The sequence below is a fragment of the Adiantum capillus-veneris genome, chromosome 25, assembly GCF_014529385.1.
Source record: "Adiantum capillus-veneris isolate H3 chromosome 25, ASM1452938v2, whole genome shotgun sequence".
In the NCBI taxonomy this organism is placed as follows: domain Eukaryota; kingdom Viridiplantae; phylum Streptophyta; class Polypodiopsida; order Polypodiales; family Pteridaceae; genus Adiantum; species Adiantum capillus-veneris.
In genome coordinates this window covers 99,181,504-99,202,655 of record NC_140955.1, presented here as the reverse complement: position 1 = coordinate 99,202,655, position 21,152 = coordinate 99,181,504, and the positions used below count along the sequence as shown (strand labels likewise).

General features: G+C 42.2%; 1 protein-coding gene across 1 annotated transcript; it reads left to right on the top strand.

The window, feature by feature from the left end:
- The first annotated feature begins 5,982 nt into the window (after positions 1-5,982).
- Positions 5,983-7,621, top strand: LOC147425360 (expansin-A10-like). The gene is made up of 4 exons (XM_086500738.1): positions 5,983-6,139; positions 6,323-6,464; positions 6,553-6,865; positions 6,955-7,621. The coding sequence occupies exons 2-4, from the start codon at positions 6,332-6,334 to the stop codon at positions 7,256-7,258; spliced, it is 750 nt and encodes a 249-aa protein (XP_086356864.1). The 5' UTR covers positions 5,983-6,139; positions 6,323-6,331; the 3' UTR covers positions 7,259-7,621.
- The last annotated feature ends 13,531 nt before the right edge of the window (positions 7,622-21,152 follow it).

Sequence of the window (21,152 nt, the reverse complement as noted above, 5' to 3'; positions counted from 1 at the left end):
CTATGAGCGTCGCAAATTTCTTTGTAAATTTGCGACGCTCATAGCGACGCTTATAGCGACGCTCATAGCGACGCCGGGAATTTTTTTTTTGAACGTCGCTGTGTGAGCGTCGCTAATGTGAAGAGCCTCTTGTAGTTCCACTAGGCTTTGCTACCACTAGCCTATGAATAAAATGCCATCTTGAGCACCAATTGCCTTATATAAGTTTGAATTGTAGACCACACTACAACCAATAATCCTCATTTGTAAGTTGTGAGCACATCATGCCCAAGATTTGCAAGACAATGTACTTTTGGAACACCTCCTATCCATAATCTGGTCAACAATAATAAATTGCATGCACCTCCATAATGTTTTGTATACATGGTGTTGGTTCCTTGCTAGATGCATGTGTCCTTCGAACATTGATAACTTGTATTGTAACACATGGGTCCAAATGAATATTAGGGAGATCCTTTTGCCCCTCTCTACCACTCATAAGCATTCTCTAGACGAATCATGTTGCGATAATGACCACCTGGCTAGAAATCTAGAACAGAGGCCACTGTGGCCCGCTGCCATGTTGATCTCTGAGGTGCATGATCCATCCAAAGTTGGAAACAAATTTTTTGTCATTGTTGCCTCCGTCAGAACTGATTGCATCAAAGCCTACAAGATCGACATGGTCCATCCAAAATTGGAAACAATTTTTTTGTCATTGTTGCCTCCGTCAGAACTGACTGCATCATAGCCTACAAGATCAACATGTGCCATGTCGATCTTTGAGGTGCATGCTCCATCCAAATTTGAAAACAATTTTTTTTGTCATTGCTACCTCCGTCAAAACTGACTGCATCAAAGCCTACAATATCAACATGTGCCATCTCGATCTTTGAGGTGCATGATCCATCCAAATTTGAAAACAATTTTTTTGTCATTGCTGCCTTCGTCAGAACTGACTGCATCAAAGCCTACAAGGTCAATCTCCATTAGGCATACTTGACTACATTAGATTTCATGTCAATGTTAAGGCTTTGTGGGGGTTTCTTCATGCTCTCAATTGGCTCTACAAGTCCAATGGGATAGTCTAGTCTTCCAATGGTCTTGCCCTTCACCATGTCTAGCCACTCCACCTCCCAAAAGAATGCCATACATGCCATCTTCCAATGGAAAGCTTGCCCTCAATCCAATGTTTCAAAATGCAGCCACAAAATGCATCTTGAAGGGGCCTTGCCCTTGGTAGTCGGTAGCTCTAATGATAGTGTTTCAAGATGCTCATAGCAAGGCTCACCTTTCCCCACATGTTTCAAGACACAACTGGAACCTTGGATCAATTAAGGGGCTGCAAGTAGTAGCATTTCAAAATGCCCAAGCAACAAACCTCTTCACTAGGCTACGCGTTTCAAAACGCATTGAAAAGGTGGATAACTATGCCGATGCAAAAAATGCTACTAGTGAAGCTTCCCCTACCATATATGTTTCAAAATACAACTAGGCAGGCCTTTATCCTCTTACTATGGTCTCCTAATGTGAATGGTACAAAAATTTGATACCATGTCAAAGCTGATGATGCAAAAGTGTACAATGGGGGAGAGAATACATGAGTATTATCAATGTTACTACTTTTGGACATTAAATCAATTTTGATTCTCTTTTATTCTCAAAGACCATTCAAAAGAAACAATGTGATCAAAATTCTCCTTTACCTACTATTCTTAGAGTTTAAGTAAAAAGCACCTGCTTCTATTTTGGGTGCATGCATAAAGAGAGAAAGGGAATCCCAAAATCGTGTCTTGCATGCACCACACTTGGTAGGAATCATCTTCTTGACTCTTCACAAGGAAGACGAGTGTTCCAAAAGCATCCTGACTAGGTGATCTTGCATTTTACCCCCCTTTCAAAGCCAATGGATCATCAAAATATCCATCACAACAAAGCTGCAAACAATACGCTTTTGCCCTCGTTTATGCGAGTTTTAGGATAACTTTCCCTCTTAATCATGGCATACATTATCTTGGTTGCATAGATCATGCTCTCTTATCTTTCATATATTCATATTATTGTAATTCATTCTCCATGAGATGAATAAAGAGGCGGAAGGTGGAAGGCAAGTTCCTATAGAGGTGCACGATCATAAGAAAAACCTTGACTTTTGATCATGAATGTGAACCATGTTGATGTAGTGTTTGGGCATAAATGCTTGCATACATTAAGTATTGTAGTACATTCTAGCCATTAATACAACACACTTCATTTTATGCCCAATGGTATGCATGTGTTGCCAGGGGGAGAAGGAGATGTCCCTCCTTGTCCAATAGTTTGTATAAATGTGCTTCATCATTAACATAAATAACAAAGTAGAATATACCTTTTCTTATTTCACGCATTGTCTTATTATTTTGTATGTGTTAAAGTAATTATAAGGAACAATCCATTCACTTCTATAATCTTGCATGCTTCCTCTTCTTCTTCTTCTTCTTCCTCTATCTCTTCTAGATCTATACATGCAAAGGTAAAGTAGTGACCTAGGGAGATATATATTTTCCCAAGACTTAGTGGCCGGGGTGCCTCCCAAGTGTTTGAATAGCATGACATGGGCATGACATTGTAATTGTATCAAGAATTACACCATTTGTAAAGATCCCTTTAGGTCTTATTCTAAAAGTATGATAAACTGGAAATTTGGTTAGCTGACTGCCTCAAGATTTCATTAAGCCTAGTGTCTCTCCATGGGTTTTCCAACTATATTTATGAAGAAGAGGATGGGTCTATGTGCATACGTGTAGCTATTGCAAGTTACATCCTAGTATGTGTCCCTAATTTTGGAAAGTAGGACACATTAATTCGAATCTTGATAGATGCCCTAATGCCTTGGAGGAGAAAAAGCGTGGACCGAGCACGTGGAGGAGAGAGAGGGAGGGAGCGGAGAGACCGGTGGCGCGCCTTGAAGATTTTTTTGGCTCCTGGCGAGCGCAAAGAGAGGGGAGCAGCGCGATGCTCTAGCCGGATGCAGGCAGGGATCACAGCAAGGCGGAGGACAATCTCTCTCTCTCTCTCTCTCTCTCTCTCTCTCTCTCCCTCTCTCTCTCTCTCTCTCTCTCTCCCTCTCTCTCTCTCTCTCTCTCTGTGCAGGGCAGTGCATAGCTAAGGATGGCCATTGGAAACTCGTCGTAGCTGGCCTGTACAGCTTTTGTGAAGTCTGCATGGCATTCGACTGTGCTTATGTGGTGTACAGGTTTGTTTTCCGGATTCTAAACGGAATCGAAAAATGGAGATATGAAAAAGTAATGCATCGTGATGCAGACGAGAGCAACCCGGGAGCAGAGACGCGAAGCTGGGGGCTGGATGATGTGCGCACGACGGAAGGACTGGCGGTGGGATTCAAGCTCATTTTCACAATAGGCAGGTTGATTGAGTAGCTAATGGTGAAAGGTGTGGCCAACGGAGTGCTGTTCAACCTTGCATGCGCACACAGTTGGGAAGGTGCAAAGGGTTGAGCGTCAGCATCGTTGCAGGAATGTTTGGATATATCGCAGGGCTACAACATGGAGCGGGATACGACAGGACGGGAGCATCAGACGAGCAAGCCTACGGAACGTGTGCATCGACTCCAACCGATTGTTTGTTTCAAAACTTAAGCTCTTGTGAGAATCTTGGGCGTTAATTAATTAATGTACTGCGTCGCCGACCCAGTATATCCCATTTGACAAATCTAGTGAAGAAATACATCATAGGGCACTTATCTATTAATACATTACCATCTAGGTCATCCATCCTAAGTGGAAAGTGGCAGATAAATTCACATGGGTTTTCACATGAATCTTGTGGCCATGGCATGGGCTAGACTAGTGGAGGTGCACACTACATACATAAGATTATGTCCATTTCATGTAGAATGTGGTAGTATATTTGATTATAGAGTGGAGGACCCAGGCCATGCAGTCTGGAGCTCCATCTTTTGTCCCTATGCCTCTAAAGGAATGTGTTTATCATTCCCATGAAGGAATGGAGAGAGGAGAAAAACACAATGTGAGAAGGAGAGAATTATGTAAGAACAATAACTCAAGAGAATACTCATATTACTAGTCAATGAGGATGGTTTGGATGACTGCATAAAAATCCGGTGCCAAATTCAGGGCTAGTTATAGCATTCTAAAATCTATCAGATTATTGAAGGAATGATGCATGGCATAAAAGGTAATAAATATTCCATCACATGGATATGAAGGGCCACAATGTGAGAAGGAGAGAATTATGTAAGAACAATAACTCAAGAGAATGCTCATATTACTAGTCAATGAGGATGGTTTGGATGACTGCATAAAAATCCGGTGCCAAATTCAGGGCTAGTTATAGCATTCTAAAATCTATCAGATTATTGAAGGAATGATGCATGGCATAAAAGGTAATAAATATTCCATCACATGGATATGAAGGGCCACAATGGTTGTACATCCATGAGGTGTCTAGAATTCGACCAATTTGTGAAGACATATCTCTAGCACCTCCTATTTTAGTGTTAGATGGGTGGTTGAAAGCCACATCCTTGAAAATAATAATCTAGTCTAGGTTGATTTACGCCATCATCGTGTCAAAGTCAATGATGCAAAAGCGTAGAGCAATGGATGGAGAGAGAGAGAGAGAGAGAGAGAGAGAGAGAGAGAGAGAGAGAGAGAGAAATGCGAACGAACCAATTGGGCAATGAATTAGTGATTTACAACGGGGGCGTGGGGTCTCCTTATGGCTCCTTATATACCATCTGGCATGCCAAGATCTACAACAACCTCAAGAGATGTTGCCGTGCTTTGCAATGCTTTGAATCTACATTTACACTATTGTAGTGTACTTTTGAAAGTGCAATTTGTTTTTGTTGAGCTTCAGGTCCTGAATGCCACTATTGCAGGGTATGTCCTAAAATCATATTTCTCAGTCCTCCAACATCCTCAAGATTTGCGTATGGACCCTTCCACTATTGATCCCACCCTCAGGTCTCAAGGTTAGTGACTCCTTGGCACAACATTCTATCTTTGTCACAATCGTGGGTCGGGAGGCAACACATATTGGCCATTTATCTGCTTGCCATTACTAGCCAGAATATAAACCTGTAGCCGTCTGATGATTGCCACATCAGCTTCCATAATTCTGTGCAACCTTGTCCAATCAATTGCAGTCGCTCAGAGCACGAAATAAACGCCACATCAACTGAGGAATGAAGTTTCTCTCTATTGACGTGTCGACCTCTGACGCCTCCACTGTGTGGCCTCCCTCCCTCGATTGTGACGAACGAGAATAGTCGTGCACTGGCCATTCCCTGCAAAACGTGTTCTCACCATGGCTTCCGGCCTCTGTTGATCACCATGTGGTCGCCCGTTTTATAAGGAATGGCCACTGCACAACCATTCCCTACCCCTTCTCGTTTTTGTCATGCTTACAAGCTGGCTTTTCTTTGCTTGAGAATGACGCGCCCTTAAGCTATGGTTATTTGTCTCCCCTCAAGTTTCAAAGGTAGAGGTGCGCATATCAAAAGGCGGGATATTTTAAATAGACAACGCTGGAAATTGGGAGGTGATTGCAAGAAAATAAATGTTCGTTGGGAAAAATATTCTTGGAAAAGAAAGGTGTGTGAAAGAGGGTCATTGTCACGGGCAGGCGGGCGGGCGGTTGGGCTCACACGGGCCGTGATGGGAGGCGCGAGCGGCGAGAATTGGATGCTCCTAAGAGGAGGCGAGAGAGACACAGAGAGAGAGAGAGAGAGAGAGAGAGAGAGAGCTTTTAACACAATGCATCCGAGGAGTTTTGAGCTCAAGACGTGTTCCGCGAAGGATAGAGACCATGTTTAGGGTTGAGAGAGAGAGAGAGCGCCTTTTTGGGGTGGGGGGGCGGGGGGGCAAAAACGAGCGGGAGAGAGAGAGAGAGATTGAGACTGGTCTGAGAGATGTATGTTAGCCACGTGGCATGTACACGAGTACGTCTGGAGGGGCTGAGAGAGAGAGAGAGAGAGAGAGAGAGTGTCCGTATGGCCAACCACTCGCATGATCGGTAGGATCCCCTGTTTCCCCTGCTATATAGTTGTCGCCCACTTCTTGCCCCTTTCAAACATTACCTGCTTTGTCCGCTGGCGCGCTCTCGCTAGTGGCCCCTTGCGTCCACCCCTTCGAAGGTAACATCCCTCTGTTCTGCCCATTTATCGTTTCTGTGTCTGTGGAGAGAGAGAGAGAGAGAGAGAGAGAGAGGGAGCTGAGGCCTCACTCTCTTCTAGCTCAAAGAAAATGAGTGAGCTCACAACGAGAGAAGAGCTACCATTGGCTCCCTCCCTTTCTGATGCATGTTTTTGCCTTTGCAGTGTGCAAACATGTGCCATTCCAAGGCTTGGCCAGCAGTGCTTCTGTCTCTGCTAGCTCTTGCGAGCAGGGTGCAAGCGCAAGAAGGCTGGAGCTCAGCCCATGCGACATTCTACGGTGGGAGTGATGCGTCGGGGACGATGGGTAAGCAATCCTACTCTACTCTCTGCTTTGCTGCCGGTGAGGGTGGTAAATTTTATGCTAAGCGTGTATATGATGATGCGGTGTGCAGGCGGAGCTTGTGGCTATGGAAACTTGTATAATGCAGGCTATGGCACTAACACTGCTGCCTTGAGTACTGCATTGTTCAATGGTGGGCTTGCATGTGGCGCATGCTTTGAAGTTCGTTGTGAGGATGACCCACAATGGTGCCTACCGGGTAGCATCATAGTGACGGCAACAAATTTTTGCCCTCCAAATAGTGCACTCTCCAACACGAATGGAGGATGGTGCAACCCACCCCTCCAACACTTTGACATGGCAGAGCCTGCCTTCGAGAATATTGCAGTCTACCGAGGCGGCATTGTCCCTGTAGCATATCGGAGGTAATATAAACAATGTTGGGATGTTGCTGCTGCAGTCGTTCTGTGTGTATTTGCTCGAGTCTTTCATGTGAATGTGTTTGTGGTTACAGAGTACCATGCCAAAAGAAAGGAGGGGTGCACTATACCCTCAATGGACATGCATTCTTTAACCTTGTACTAGTAACCAATGTGGGGGGAGCAGGGGATGTGCAACAAGTGTCGGTGAAAGGGGCGAAGACGGGATGGCTTCCAATGAGCAGGAATTGGGGTCAAAATTGGCAGAGCAACGCCGACTTGAGTGGGCAGACGCTCTCTTTCAAGGTGACAACGAGCGATGGGAAGATCCTCACTGACTTCGATGTGATACCACATGATTGGCAATATGGCCAGACATATAGTGGCCTACAATTTTAGCATACATGCCCTAACATCTCATGATCCTCACTCTCCACCCCACAATTTACACACAGCAGAAGTAACATTTCTCCAATTATATAGCCTTGTTATAGATATCCCATTGCTCGCCGGAGCTGTGGTGGCATTTGTCCAAGCTGCCCGCCCCATTTATTCGGCCGCTTTTTTGTATGGGCCTTTTACATACATAGATGGATAGATCCCTTTCTCTACCAACATGTGCAGAAGTGGTAAAGCTTGCTTTGAGCTACCCGCTGCTACATCTAACCAATTCATCCATGATTCCTATTATCCTAAGGTCCTTGTAATGTTTGCTACTATTATGAAATGAAAGTTGCTATAGAAGCCCAGGCTTCTTTATTATCTCTAGTCCAGGCTACTGAGTGCGCTTGCCAAACACATTTCACCAAATCTAAAAAATAACTTCGTTAGGTTATTTAGGTCAAGATTCAAGGCATTTGCTTGAGGTTATGCACAGTTGAAGGCCGATAGGGTGCCGATCGTACGACGAGTAAACCGTTTACGTCCTTTTGTAAAGAAAGTTTAAACGTAATGCTCTAAAGGATTTGGCAGCACAATGAAAAATTCGTTGTTTAATTAAATTTCATTTGTGTAATTCTTCCAGGATAACTAGTGATAAAATCACTAGGTTTGTCCACTAGTTCCCAAGTAATTCTCCACACAGAGAGAGAGAGAGAGAGGAGAGAGAGCTAGCTCCACATCTCTAAGCTCACTCAAGTGTCCATAAGTTCTCAAGTAATCCTAGAGAGAGAGAGGGGGGGTGCTAGCTCTACATCCCTAAGCTTCTTTTTTTTCCATAAGTTTAGAAAATTAAATTAGAAAAGCATCCCTAAGCATAGGAGCCCTGCTCTTTACTTCCCATTTTAAAAACTCTACATTCTTCAGCTCTAAAGATTTGAATAAGAGTCCTATGTATGCTATCTGCATCCCACTTAATTTTGCCCCCCCCCCCCCCCCCCCCCCCCCCCCCCCTCTCTCCTTCCTTTCTGTTCTTAAAAAGTTAATACATCTTTAAGCTCTAAATCTCACTTAAGAACTCTAGAGTTATACACTCTACAAGCTCTTAACTTTAGTTTATGATCTTAACGTGCAAGGCCCTCCACACTATCTCGCATGCAAATGGGATCGACGGCCATTTAATTTTGCCCCCCCCCCCCCCCCCCCCTCTCTCTAATTTTGGTAATTTCGAGGCGTTTGGTACACAATTCGAGAAGAAAAGTAAATTCGGGCACCTGTCCTTGTGACGGCACCCACCACCCTCGTGACGGCACTCACCACCCTCCATTCGTCTTGAGGATTCCCCTTGTCCACCCCCACCGTGGATCCCATCTCTCTCCATCCGTGCCCTTTAGTGTTGAGGGGTGCAAGGCCTTCTCAAAACGAAAAGGTAACTCTTTGGGATTTGTGGAGCCACTCATCTTGCTAACTCTTTACAAGTCTCTAAAAACTCCAAACTTAGTTTATGAACTTAAATGTGCAAGACCTTCTCAAAATAAAAAGGTAAATTCTTGAGGGTTGTGGAGCCATTCATCGTGTTAACTCTTTAAGAATGTCATTTAAGACATTCCATCAATCTATAAAATCATCCAAAAAAAGATCATACCATTATTTTACAAATTTCTCATCTTAATAATTGTTTACTATCTCTATAAAACAAATCATTGATTTTTTTATAAATTAAAAAAAATTAAATTGAAACTTTATTTTTAGCCAAAAAAAAACTCTAATGTCTTGTTCTTTGGACAAGCCAAAAACTTTGTATGTAGGGTAGAGGAGCCAATAAGTGGCCGAGCCCCAACCAGAAGACACACTACCCCCCCCCCCCAGTAAGCACACAGACATGAACGAGTCGTTGGTCTATAAGAGTTGACATGTTGCCCACTCATTCGTCAAATCGAGTGTTCAACCTTGGAGCACGTCCATCTTTGTTTTGGTGATGTTGTGTCTCTAATGTGTAAGTGTCCTCAATTTGCCTCGAAAATTGTGCTAATCTGTCGAACAAAGTGTGCAGGTCCGCTCGAGGAGTTCCCATTTTTGTAGAAAACCTCTTCTTGCCGGGCATCTTTTGGGCCTCTTAGAGCCCAAAAATCCATGCATAAACGGATGCGTAGTGGTCTCCTCAATCTCATCGTCTCTATATGGGCTCCTCTACCCTAGTACGATGATGGAAGTGTGATGTAGCCTTCATAAGCGGGGTCCACATGGAGGGGAAAGAAACCGTTTCTAGTTACCCCCTCCCTTCAATAATTGCACCTCTTTCATCCTCTTACCCCTTCCACGCGGGCTTGGGCCGTGAAGGAGCTCGTGAAGATTGTGGGCATAGTCCCTTGGCTATCAAGGTGGGTTCGATAAGGAGAAGGATTCGCGGGCACGCACCCTTGCATACAGGATGAGACCGTGGTTGACCTACGTCGTTTTGCTCATGCTCAGGCTTAGCAGATGCGCAATGGCAAGGGCAGAAACTTTCGACTCTGCAAGCACCTTATATGGGCACGGTGACAAACTCTTATGCTCCCTTGATCATCGATGCTCTATGTAGTCGGCCGCCATAGCCAACAAATCCCTCCCCGCGCCCCCCCTTCTTTAATTTTTGATTTCAATGGGCACCCTAAGGGTGTCCAAAGGCCACCCTAAGGGGCCTAGCCCATGAATGAAGCACGGAAGGGACCTAGCCCACGACAGAAGCATGGAATGCATGAAATTGCATTCCGAATTGTGTAAGGAAGAAGCTAATAGGGGGTTACTATGAAGAACAACAAAAGGGAAAGCTCGATAAGGCAAAGTTGGGCAAATTTGACATGCAAGGAGAACCGAATCTAAGCAGACATCTCTCAAGTAGATGAACGATCACCATGTAACCATAAAACCTACGTCAAAGCCATGCAAGGTATATTGTTTGTGGAGAATCATGGACATGCATAGAGATGGACTTGCGATCTCACATCTTCATCATGATCCTGCATGGGAATGGATGGGAGGAGGTTGATTTGCGACCTCAAATCTTTGTAGACGTCCTACCTTAGCCACAGGGCTTGCATGGGAATGGATGAGAATTTTACCATGAGGAATTTCTTGAGACGTGACGAGACGTAAGTATCGAAGTAGAGTTTAAGAAATCAGTATTTTCGATGCAACGACACGCCTGGGTGGTAGTTTTGGTCATGCAACAAAGAGGAGCAAGGCTTCATAGGCTTACTTGGTCATAGATTTCCTTGACCAATATCTCTTCTATACGTCCTTTGTGCTATCAAGCAATGGATAATAACAAGGTTTCTAGGGGCACGGCTCCATGTGTATATGCATAGGGTGCATAATCACTCCAAAGCAAGTACACCTTGCTAAAGTGTAGGCAATCAGTACGCAAAGTGCATCGAAACCACAATAATTCCACAGGGTGATAAGGTCAGATAATATAAAGTTTTTCTTGTTTTTCTACGTTTTAGCTTTTAATTTGGAAAGGGTTCAAAGCAACGTGCTGCAACGTGCTTTGATAGAATTCATGAGAAGAAAGACTTCTAACCCATGCCTGGGTATTGCCCATTGACTTGGAATCAAGGGCATTGGCACACAGGTTTGGAGATTTGGCAGTATAGGGATATAAGCTCACATTTTATGTTTGACAACGTTGAATTGTAATGTATCCATGCCAGTCCAAATTGTGCACGACACTTATGGTATCGGCTCACTCTGTTGAGACTGTCACTCTAGCCAAGGGCTTATCATTTTATTTTTTGCTTTGCATGCATGGCGTGCCCTTACAGTGGACTTAATTCCACGTCATCATTATCTACGCTTTCGCTATAACACCAACCACTTTGTCAAGGACACATTCAGACATCGAATGTTTAAAATCATTTAATCAAACGAACTTCATTCATGGGCGAAGTGCCAAAAGTAAGTCAATCTGATATAGTTACGATCACATCCAAGGTAGGTGGGTCAAGTTGTGACTTATGTTTTTTGATGCATCTCTATTAGAGAGCATTATACAAGCAGACTGTTGTACGCTTATAGGATAAGCTATGACAGACATCGTTTGCACATAAGCATGTGCATGGAGCATACACCACAGTAGAATAAGGGATTTTCCTCAAACCGACTCTCTTTCTCTCTCTCTCTCTCTCTCTCTCTCCTAATTCTCTACAGGGTTAGTGAAATTAGGCATGATTTTACTAAAATCTTTCTATGTTGGTATGGTAAAAGAAAGAGCCACCTATTTTACAATGTCTAAGAGCCATCTGCTTGTAATCCATCAAGGATTGCTTTAAAGATCAAATAGTTCTACCCAGTTGAGTTTTCGTCGTAATGGATATGCAAGATTCTTGCCAGTAGTAATGATGGTCTGGGTGTCACTTTCGCACCACGTACTTTTAGTGCAAAGATCAAGCTGAGTTTTTGATGATCTTAGATTGGTACAGGTTTCTCTATACCATGGTGTAAGAATGAGATAAGTGTTTCAGACAACACGACTGTCCACAAGAACCCAAGGGTATACACTTCTATGTCTAGCACATATCTAAATGTGAATACGATTCCAACTTGAAAGGATCTCATGTTTTTAGGCAGTGGATGTATCTCTAGACCACAGAGTCTAGGAGTATGACCCCACTTGTGATTTACAAATCACTTTCTCTCTTACTTGTTCATCAGGATATCATGACGAGCTCGTCCCCTATTGAAACAATTACATTTATACATGATAGGGTTCTGTTTGGCACATGTTGTTAGCCACACGGTGTGCAACATGGTCTAGGAACTCATGGAGTTTGGTTTAGCCAATGTGGAACAAAGTATATGAGGGTCCCTCTTGCTTACATCGCTGAGTGTTTGCAATTACCTCCATACACAAGTACATCTCATACTTGCTAGATGTCACTTTTCTTGACATCATATTTTGAGACATATTCCACATGTGGAGAATATGAGTCACTGGGACTAAAACTGACGCCTTTTCCTTGATGATATTTCATGAAAGAGTCCCTAGGTGCTGGTCACATCCGTTTGTTCAACCATTTTGAGCACAAAGTATCAGGAACAATTTCAGTGGCAAAAAATTGCCGGGTACTAAGTACAAACTTATTGAGGTTACAAGTATGGTAGACAACATTGGCGGATGGTTGTTTACATCCCGGGGGGTCCACCTCAAAATATGTAAGTGTAGCACATGAGTTCACCCGAACGGGTTTTTTATATACCAAAGATTTATAGAATTACATGTATAAGAGGGGTTATTAAATGCAAAATAAAAAAAAAGCTACAGGTGTATGAAGGAAGAGGGGTCTTTTAATTCATGACGAAGTGTGTGTGTAGGGTTTTAAAGATACATTTTGAAGGCACGTGCTATAGGTGTTTTTGAAAGGTGGAACCCCCAGGGTTTACATATATAGCAAGGCTATGTTTTGTTAATGAAAATGCTTCATTGTTGGTACTTAGAAGTAATTGATTTTTTACATTCTATTAGGGTTCAACTTTTGTTGCAAGGCTTTCATGCAAGTACCTTTTTGAAAGTCTAGTCATAAAAATGCAGGTTCGAATAAGGTTGTGTGGACTGCATGTACACTAGGTGTTATGGGCCCTAGTGTTTAACACATGCTTGTTTGGAACAACATGCTAATCCATGGACATGATAGCTTACGATGCATATTGCACCATAGGTGCAATATTTCTATGACATTAATTGTGGATCTACCAACTACCATACGAAGGGAGAACTTGGTATAGGTGTTTGTAGAATTAATGGTCTAAATTGTGAAATTTTATTCCAATCACGTAGATTAATCCCAATTGTATTATATGGATTCCACCACATTTTGGTGAGTAACTGTGAACCCACATTTACCAGTTCTTTTTTTGGGCCTGTTTGTAAATGATTGGGGAGAAGCACTAAAGGATATACTAAGAGCATACTTTAGCGAGAAACACTAAAGAATATGCTAAGAGCATACATTAGCGAGAAGCAGCACAACTGGAACAATTATCTTTCTCGGTTGGAGTTTGTTTCTCATGATGCAAACCATATCAATAGGAAATAACCGCGGGAGAAGTGAACACATGCAACACGTTAAAGCTTTTACCAGCACCTCAAGCGTGATTAGTTGCTTATTGCATGGTTGATCATGTAAAGTGTGCTTTTTTGCTGCCTCATGTGAACAATAGGGTGGAAGACTCAGAGAGAAGGATTTCCTCCGTCCCTGTTTGAACCCAGCCTCATGCAACTTTGGATAATTTTGAAAAACCATTGAAAATACCTCAGGTTGCATCAGACAGGGCCGAGCCCAAATTCGATCATGATAGTCTTTTCGGGTCAGTGAAGTATGCCTCACGTGCGTGTTTGTGAATTTTTATAGCTAAGCATGTTGTGCTCTTCAAGGTCTCTGCGTGGAGCACCTAAACGTAACAAACGGCCTTGCGGTTTATGGCATATGAGCCACGAAAGCCCGGACTCACATGCATCAATGTGTCAATCAATGGATTTGTGGAGCCTCGCATGCGAATTGGGTGCCTCATTTACCTTGGGTCATGAATTTGTGGAGTCATCATGTGAGACGGACTCACCCTTTATCCCCACATTGTGGAAAAGTGTGATGTCTATTTAGGAAGGTGCAAAATTTATGGCTATGAGAGTTCGTGATGAGAGTCACAAACACTTTGTGAAAAAGTGTTTATGGAAGTCCCCAACCTTCTTCTTGAAGATGGATTAAAGGCATTCGTGACAGAAAAGTCAAAATTTCTGGCTATGAGAGTTCGTGATGAGAGTCACAAACACTTTGTGAAAAAGTGTTTATGGAAGTCCCCAACCTTCTTCCTGAAGATGGATTAAAGGCATTCGTGACAAAAAAGTCACAAACCCTCTTTCCTATTGTGCTTGATATTTGCTTGTTTTTGTAAGCAAATTAGTGATGAAAGGATCACAGATTCACATCCAATTTTACTTACACTTAAGTTTCAGCTATAAAACCTCACCTCTCATACAAGCACAAATCCCATTCAAAACCCAAACCTCTTTCATGGAATCTTGTAGCCTCATCCTCAATTCAATAGTCCTAACTTCAAACCGTTGAAAGGAATTCCCGAGCTTTCACCTTCACAACAACCATTTTTTTGATTTTGCAAAGATTTAGGAGTTTCCTTACTGAAGCCCACACACCATTTTTATGAAGGGAACCCCTAAGTCACTTCCTCACAAGCTCAAACACATGATAGTGGAGAGGCGGGACTGCACTACACACTCATAGAGCAACAATGAATTAAATTACACAACAGAAGGAAAAAGTTGTAGGTTTTTCCCATAAGAAGCAACTCTCTCTCTTTCCCATGGCCAAAAGTGTTGATGTGTCAATTTTTGGGCCTTGTTTCCATTTTTGACCAAAACACAATAATTTTTAGCTCATTTTTAACCCAAAAAAGACTATTTTTGATGTGAAAAATTGTGTTGGATAAATCCCTAAATTTCTAGGATCACTCACATAAGCATGAAAAAACATAAATATGCATCAATTTTCATTAATTTTTAATTTTGGATCACTTTCCATACAATTTTACGACGATAATTGTTAATTGCTATTTTCGAAAGTTTCTGTTCGCATCAATCTTTGTAGGCGAGATATGTGTGACACCATGAAGCGCATGGAATATATAAATTATTAAATCAAATTACACATGTTATCAAGTGAAAAAATACATAACGATGCCACATCCAGGGCCACAACTCCCTAGATAGGTACATACATGACAACAACCACACTAGCTGCTTTACCATATATCACAATATGTACATTCTTGCTTCTATTCCCATGTATCAAAAACCATTAAAAGTGAGGTGAATGTTTTTTTTAATAGATTGTATACATGCCACGACATGACAACATTGAGATGCGGGGGAGGGCACTCCCGTTACTAGGCCCTCTCAAACCCAACCACGTGCCCACAATGTGCCAAGACGATAGATTGAGGAGAATCATGGGTCAAGACTATGTCCCATCTATTGGGGTAAAAGCTGTGTGCCTTTTACCCCGATCGGACATGCCAAAGGCGTCTGACTACCCATTACTTGTACACACCTTATTCTTTGCTAGATAGAAGAATAAGGGACTGTCTTACACACACATTGTGGTGAGATGCTCCACCCACATCCTGTGTTCTCTCCCTCTATCATTCTCCCTTTCCTCACACACACCACATTTGTGCACTCACGATTGGTATCAGAGCTACGGCTTGGTGATGGTGAAGAGCACGATGGTGTTGAGAGCTTTGAGGCAATAGCTTACTTGCTCTTGGCGATAGAGGGATCAAGAAATCTTGAAACCTTTGTGAGAATGCAATGAGAGCTTGTGAGCTCAGTTGAGAGTGGTGTATGCTCTTATGAAAGCTCAGAAGATAGCGTGTAAATGAAGGTGGTGCCCTAAAAACTGTGTGCATAGCAGCATTGTTTTTTTTTAAAAAATTTCCCCTTGTAGATTGTAGAATTGAAAAATCTACCCTCAACCCCTCCGTTTGGACATGATCTACAACTTTGATGAAGAATTTTTTTGCAAATTCCTCACCGTTTTGTTGATATTCAGCTCAAACTGACTATATGTAAAAATTTCAAGTTTTCTGTTTTTGTGCAGTGTGTGAGTTTGATGCACTTTTGAAAGCATGAAAAGTTCTTGAAGTTGAGTTCATAAATCGGGAGTTGAAGATGCAATTTCAGCTTGTGTAATCAAAGTGGTCTCTTGAGAGACACGATTTTTTGAGCACACAGATGGAGCTTCTTTCACAGGTTTTCACACGACACTTTGAGAGTGATTTGGTGCTTTGGTTTATGGTCTTTGTGTATGGATTTTCATATGGTTATGGTGCATGGTTGATGCCCATTCTACATGCATTTTGGTGAGCACTTTTGAGCATTGTTTCTACGTTGATCAAATTTTTGGATTGCACCTATATCGGCACTTGTTTATGCATGGTCACTCCATTGAGGTACATCAAGTGCGGATTGCCATTGTATGTGAAATTGTGGATCCATTTTGGCGTTTCTACTCATTGGCATTAAGTAGTGGTTTTGGTTTATGGTTTTGAGTCCTCTTTCAAAGACTAGAGTGGTCAAGGTTTATTCCCACTTTTCCATACTTTTGGTTGAAAAATTTTGGTTAGCTTATAGTGGTCAAGAGCTTCTTCCACTTTGGCATCTTGAATGCGGTTTATGGTTGATATTTTCAGTGAGATTTTGCTCCAATTATAGAGTCAACTTTGTCGGTTTTCTGCTAGGTTTTATACGCTACGTGATAGGTGCTAGAGAGCTATTTTTGTCATGCCAAGGGCAACCCTGGGGGGTCATGGACCGACGGGCCTAACTGCTACCAAGGTGTTGATAAGGGAATATCTTATGCTAACGGCCAAGGGCCTATATAAAGGGTGGTAGGGAGGACATATTCCCAAGGAAGTTCCTTAGAGCTTTAAACTGATGTTAGAGATTTAACTTTTGTGGGCCAAAGAGGGTGTGGCTTGTTGAGTTTGCATGTTGTTGCATGCTCATGCAATAGCATGGTGGAGCCAAAGCCGAAGGGGCTATGTGCAACAACCCTTGCAAAGGAGAAGGAGGCGGACTTGATGGGTGCCAAATCATTGGCAGGCGGGCTCGTTGGGTTTGCAAGGGAAAGCCGGACCATTTCTATCACTGGCATGCAGGCAGGGAAACACTGCAACCGGCAACATCTCCCTCTCTTTCTCATGCACTGCGGCTGGCTCATCGCCATGGCCAAATCCACCCCCCTCCCCCTTCTCCTTGGCACACAAGGGCTTGAATCAGGCACAGTCTACAAGGCATCAAACCTTGGTAATTGCAAAGAATTTCAAAGATATACAAAGATTGATTCTTGAGAAATTGTGCACGATGACCAAGGGTTAAATGTGAAGCATGGATTTGTAGTCAATGCTGTGATGATCACTCACAATTTTACTCGAGCATGGCTATGCGAGGATGGTGCATGTCTTCATGGCCATATGCAAGGGCCATGAAAAGCACAATATAGAGTCGACAAGGTGCCAAGATTGAGGACAAAGTGTCTCCATAAGTGCAGATAAGAGTTGGTAGATTTTGGCAATTAAGGATATTCAGGTTGCCTATCACTAATAACCACATGCACATACAAGCAAGGCCTGTGGCATGAAAGACAATGATGCTCGACATGGCCGACTAGTTGCTTCTGTTTACAAAATTGGAGTGCTGTATTCGATGAGTTTCTAAGGGTAGTTGACAGCAAGTACATGTACGCTTTGTTTGTAAAATTATGATGGCTATTGCTTGTTCTCAAATTTGCGTACAAGCATGGCTTGTCCAAGGCATAAAAACCCAGTAGGCTAGGCATGCCGAGGTTTTTGTTTAGCAGAATTTGGCTATCTAAAGGCCAATGCTTAGTTTGAAGACCAAAATCAAGCTTAGCTTGAATACAAAATGGTCTCAATTCAAAGCACGGCTTTGAGTACACCATAGTTAATTTGCCCCCATCAAAGAGATATGCTTGTGGTTTGCATTGAGCAAGAAATTGGGGGATAGACTCAAACACTTTTTGCAAATTGTGTACAACATGTTGGAATTCCTTTCTCTTATATCCAAGGTATTTATTGGAGATTTTTGGCATATGACGAGGCATATTGGTTTATTTGACAAGATTCCAAGTACTCATTTTTTAGTTTTAGTTTTAGTTTTAGTTTTAGTTTCAAATTCCTTTTGCAATTATGATCATCCAAGGGATGCACATACGCTTCCAAATGTTGGTTTGTTTCTTGCTACAGTAAGGTTGTGACTAGATTTAAGACTTTTCATCTATTTGCATGGATTTGCGTGTAGGAATGATCATTGCTTTTACAATTGCACACGCATATTAATTATGCCAAGATGCATTGTTATTTTCCAGTTTGCAAGCATTTAAGGCAAGCATGACTTGCATTCAATTACAACAAGGCTATAAGTAGATTGAGCCACAAGAGCACGAATCCATATTTATGCATATGCATGAGGTCCAAAATCACTCGAAAGCAATTACAACTTGCCAGAGTGCATAAAACATCACTACACGAAGTACATTGAAAGCAAAATCCTAGCACAGGATGCTATGCTTTTCGTTGCCAAGGAGGGTGATGGTCACAAAAAATTTGACTTTGACAGTTCGATGATATTTGATATCTAAGCTTCACAAGTTACCTCTTTCAATATTGAGCAATATCATGGGGGAGTTTGATCTCCATCTCATAGCTCAGAGATCATGGGTGTCATGTTCATTTGAATGATAAGTCTTACTTGATGAGAACAAGTTTTCTTGTGATAGTGCAAGTCTATAGTGGTTCTTGTTTGACTCTTCTCTACATTCTTAGTGTCAGAGATACCACAGTCTCTATGAATCCATTTCCATGCAGACCTTCACAGTCTAGGCGTGTACACTTTGCTGATGAGCAGCATGACACTTAGCTCATTGTGCATGCAGCGTCTGACGAGAGACATGTAGAGCAAGACAACTCTTTGATTGCACGACTAGAGCAGTCACCAGTGGTGGTGACATATTTTGATGCTTTGCCAGTCATGGAGCAGAGTAGTGGGTCACATGTGTGAGACGACATAGTCTCAATTATGTTACAGTCATGGCAGCAATAGACTAAGAACATATCTTTTGCAGATGAGATCCAGAGTTTTGTGCATGACATGTCTGTAGATGCAAAGTTAGAGGGGTCATGCTCTAGTGAGACACAACGATTGATCCTCTCAGGACAGAGATGCCTCCAACCATGAAGATGGGCGATATGGATTTATTTGACATGCTCATGCTAGAGGCTGATATGGTGATGCCAGGACATGCGAATAGAGTCCCTATGGATGATGAGGGAGTGATGACTACCCTAAAGTCAAGATTGACATGTCCATGCGTGACTAATTTTGGTGGGGATGTAATGAGGGTTGAGATATCTACTATGGATAGATTGTCAGAGGTCATTGCACATGGTATTGATGCGATTGGCACGGATATGCTCAACAACCTTCAGGAATTTCATGTATGACCTCAATATGGGACTTTATGTAAGCAAAGAAAAACCAACATACAAGTGACAGAAGCAAAGAAAGAGAGACTCAGAGTAGAGGGAGAAAAACATGTAGACATTTGGACAAACAGTTCCCTCTATCCTCTTAATCCTAATACTAATGCCTCTCCAACATTTACAAATCCTATTGGTTTATTGAACTTTACTAGCAAGGGAGAGAATATTGCAAAGCTCTAACTGGCCAAGCTGAAGACCAAAGATGCATGCTTCATGCTCAAGCGAAGGAGATTCTGCGACTCTCTGATTTGCATTGTAGTGACCAAAAAACCATATTGCAGCACACACAAGAATCACACGTCCTACGAGAAAAGGTACATACCTTACGAAATAAAGATACAAGCTTGGGTGCTCATGTGCAAAAGAAGAAACTACGGAATCTTGAAACCTTGGAACCTTGAAACCTTGAAGGTTGGATCTGGAGATCTTAAAAAAAGAATCCAAGCACTAAGATGAGAATTTCAATCTTTCTATGTATTGGTTTGACTTATGTATTGCTTTTTTTGAAATGCTATCTATGTATTGCTTTCTTTGTAGTCATGCTATCTATCCAAACAAGGAAAACATTGATCCCATAGCCAATGTAGGAAAGTATTTGAAGCCCTTGATAAGCAGTAGTCTTGCAAAATATATAATCCATGACAAGAAGTTTAAGGTTTTGCAACGGGATGTCGTGGACCGTTTTATTTCAAAGAATGCAGTTCCTTCCATAGAGATACAAGGCACACTTGATTCACTTGGTGTGAGCAAGAGAGGGTATTTAACTATTCAACAGTCTATCTCCTCCATATTTCTGAAGAAGGGAATAAAGTCTAAGATACTACCAACATCAGGATACTACCAACAACAGGAAGTGTCTAGAAAGAGAGACTTTAGCTCAACAACACATAGAACGACTTCCTTAGTTGTCCCTTTCATATTCAAAGTACTTTTACAAAGGCCAAGGAACAACTACAACTTATGATGAGTACAATAAAATCTTCATGGACCTTACTTTGTTGCAAACTAGAATGGTAGAGATTTACAACGTCACATTTGAAGAGGTGTTCCATAGATGTGGGAGAGTGTCTTCAGGGCAAACATTGCCATAGTCCCCTCTTGCAACATTCTGTTGTGAAAGGCCAGGACTGGTGCCTTATAGGGTTTGCCAAGATATTGTGAAAGAGCTGCATCCCTTCCATGGTACTCTCAGGTGACGATGAAGAAAGTCACTCTTTTCAGCAGTCCAAGACTGCAACCAAAAAGAAGTGTTAGATTTCAAAGAGAGACATTTGGGGGGGGGGGGGGGGGGGTGGTTTGGGATTACCATGAAACTCTCATCTTGCATCCAAAGTTCATCCTTCCATAGGTCCACCGAGCGACTTCACCCTGTGCTGGGTGCTTATACCAATCCTCTACTTCTTGATTTCTTGTTGAGGTTTTAGGCTATTCTTGATTGCTTGAAAAGTGGTCTCATCAAGGAGTGTCTCCTTATACTTTTCTTCTTTCTAGAAACAAAGTTTAAGGCACTCTAGTGGGTTACTAAAGGTTTCCATTGCCTTGTCTCCTCATTAATGTCTAGAAAAACAAAGCCACTCCTCTCCTCATGGAATTTTGAGATGGTGCCCATTGCAAAGTCTTCCCTCAAATAGAAAACACTATCCTATCACCAATTCTAAATTTTGGCGCATCAGGAAGCATCAACTCAGCTTGTTTCTCATTGAATCTAGACACATCCAAGGATAGCTTGATTTTTGATGTTTTCATAGACAACTTTTTACATTGTTCAACCTCCTTTTCTTTTGCCTCAAAGCTAATAGCC

What these genes read in the sequence shown, in the direction of transcription:
- LOC147425360 (XM_086500738.1), top strand. Translation starts at nt 6,332, where the DNA reads ATGTGCCATTCCAAGGCTTGGCCAGCAGTGCTTCTGTCTCTGCTAGCT. An exon ending in TGATGCGTCGGGGACGATGG is followed by an intron (nt 6,465 to 6,552) that starts GTAAGCAATCCT and finishes TGCGGTGTGCAG; the next exon opens with GCGGAGCTTGTGGCTATGGA. An exon ending in GTCCCTGTAGCATATCGGAG is followed by an intron (nt 6,866 to 6,954) that starts GTAATATAAACA and finishes TTGTGGTTACAG; the next exon opens with AGTACCATGCCAAAAGAAAG.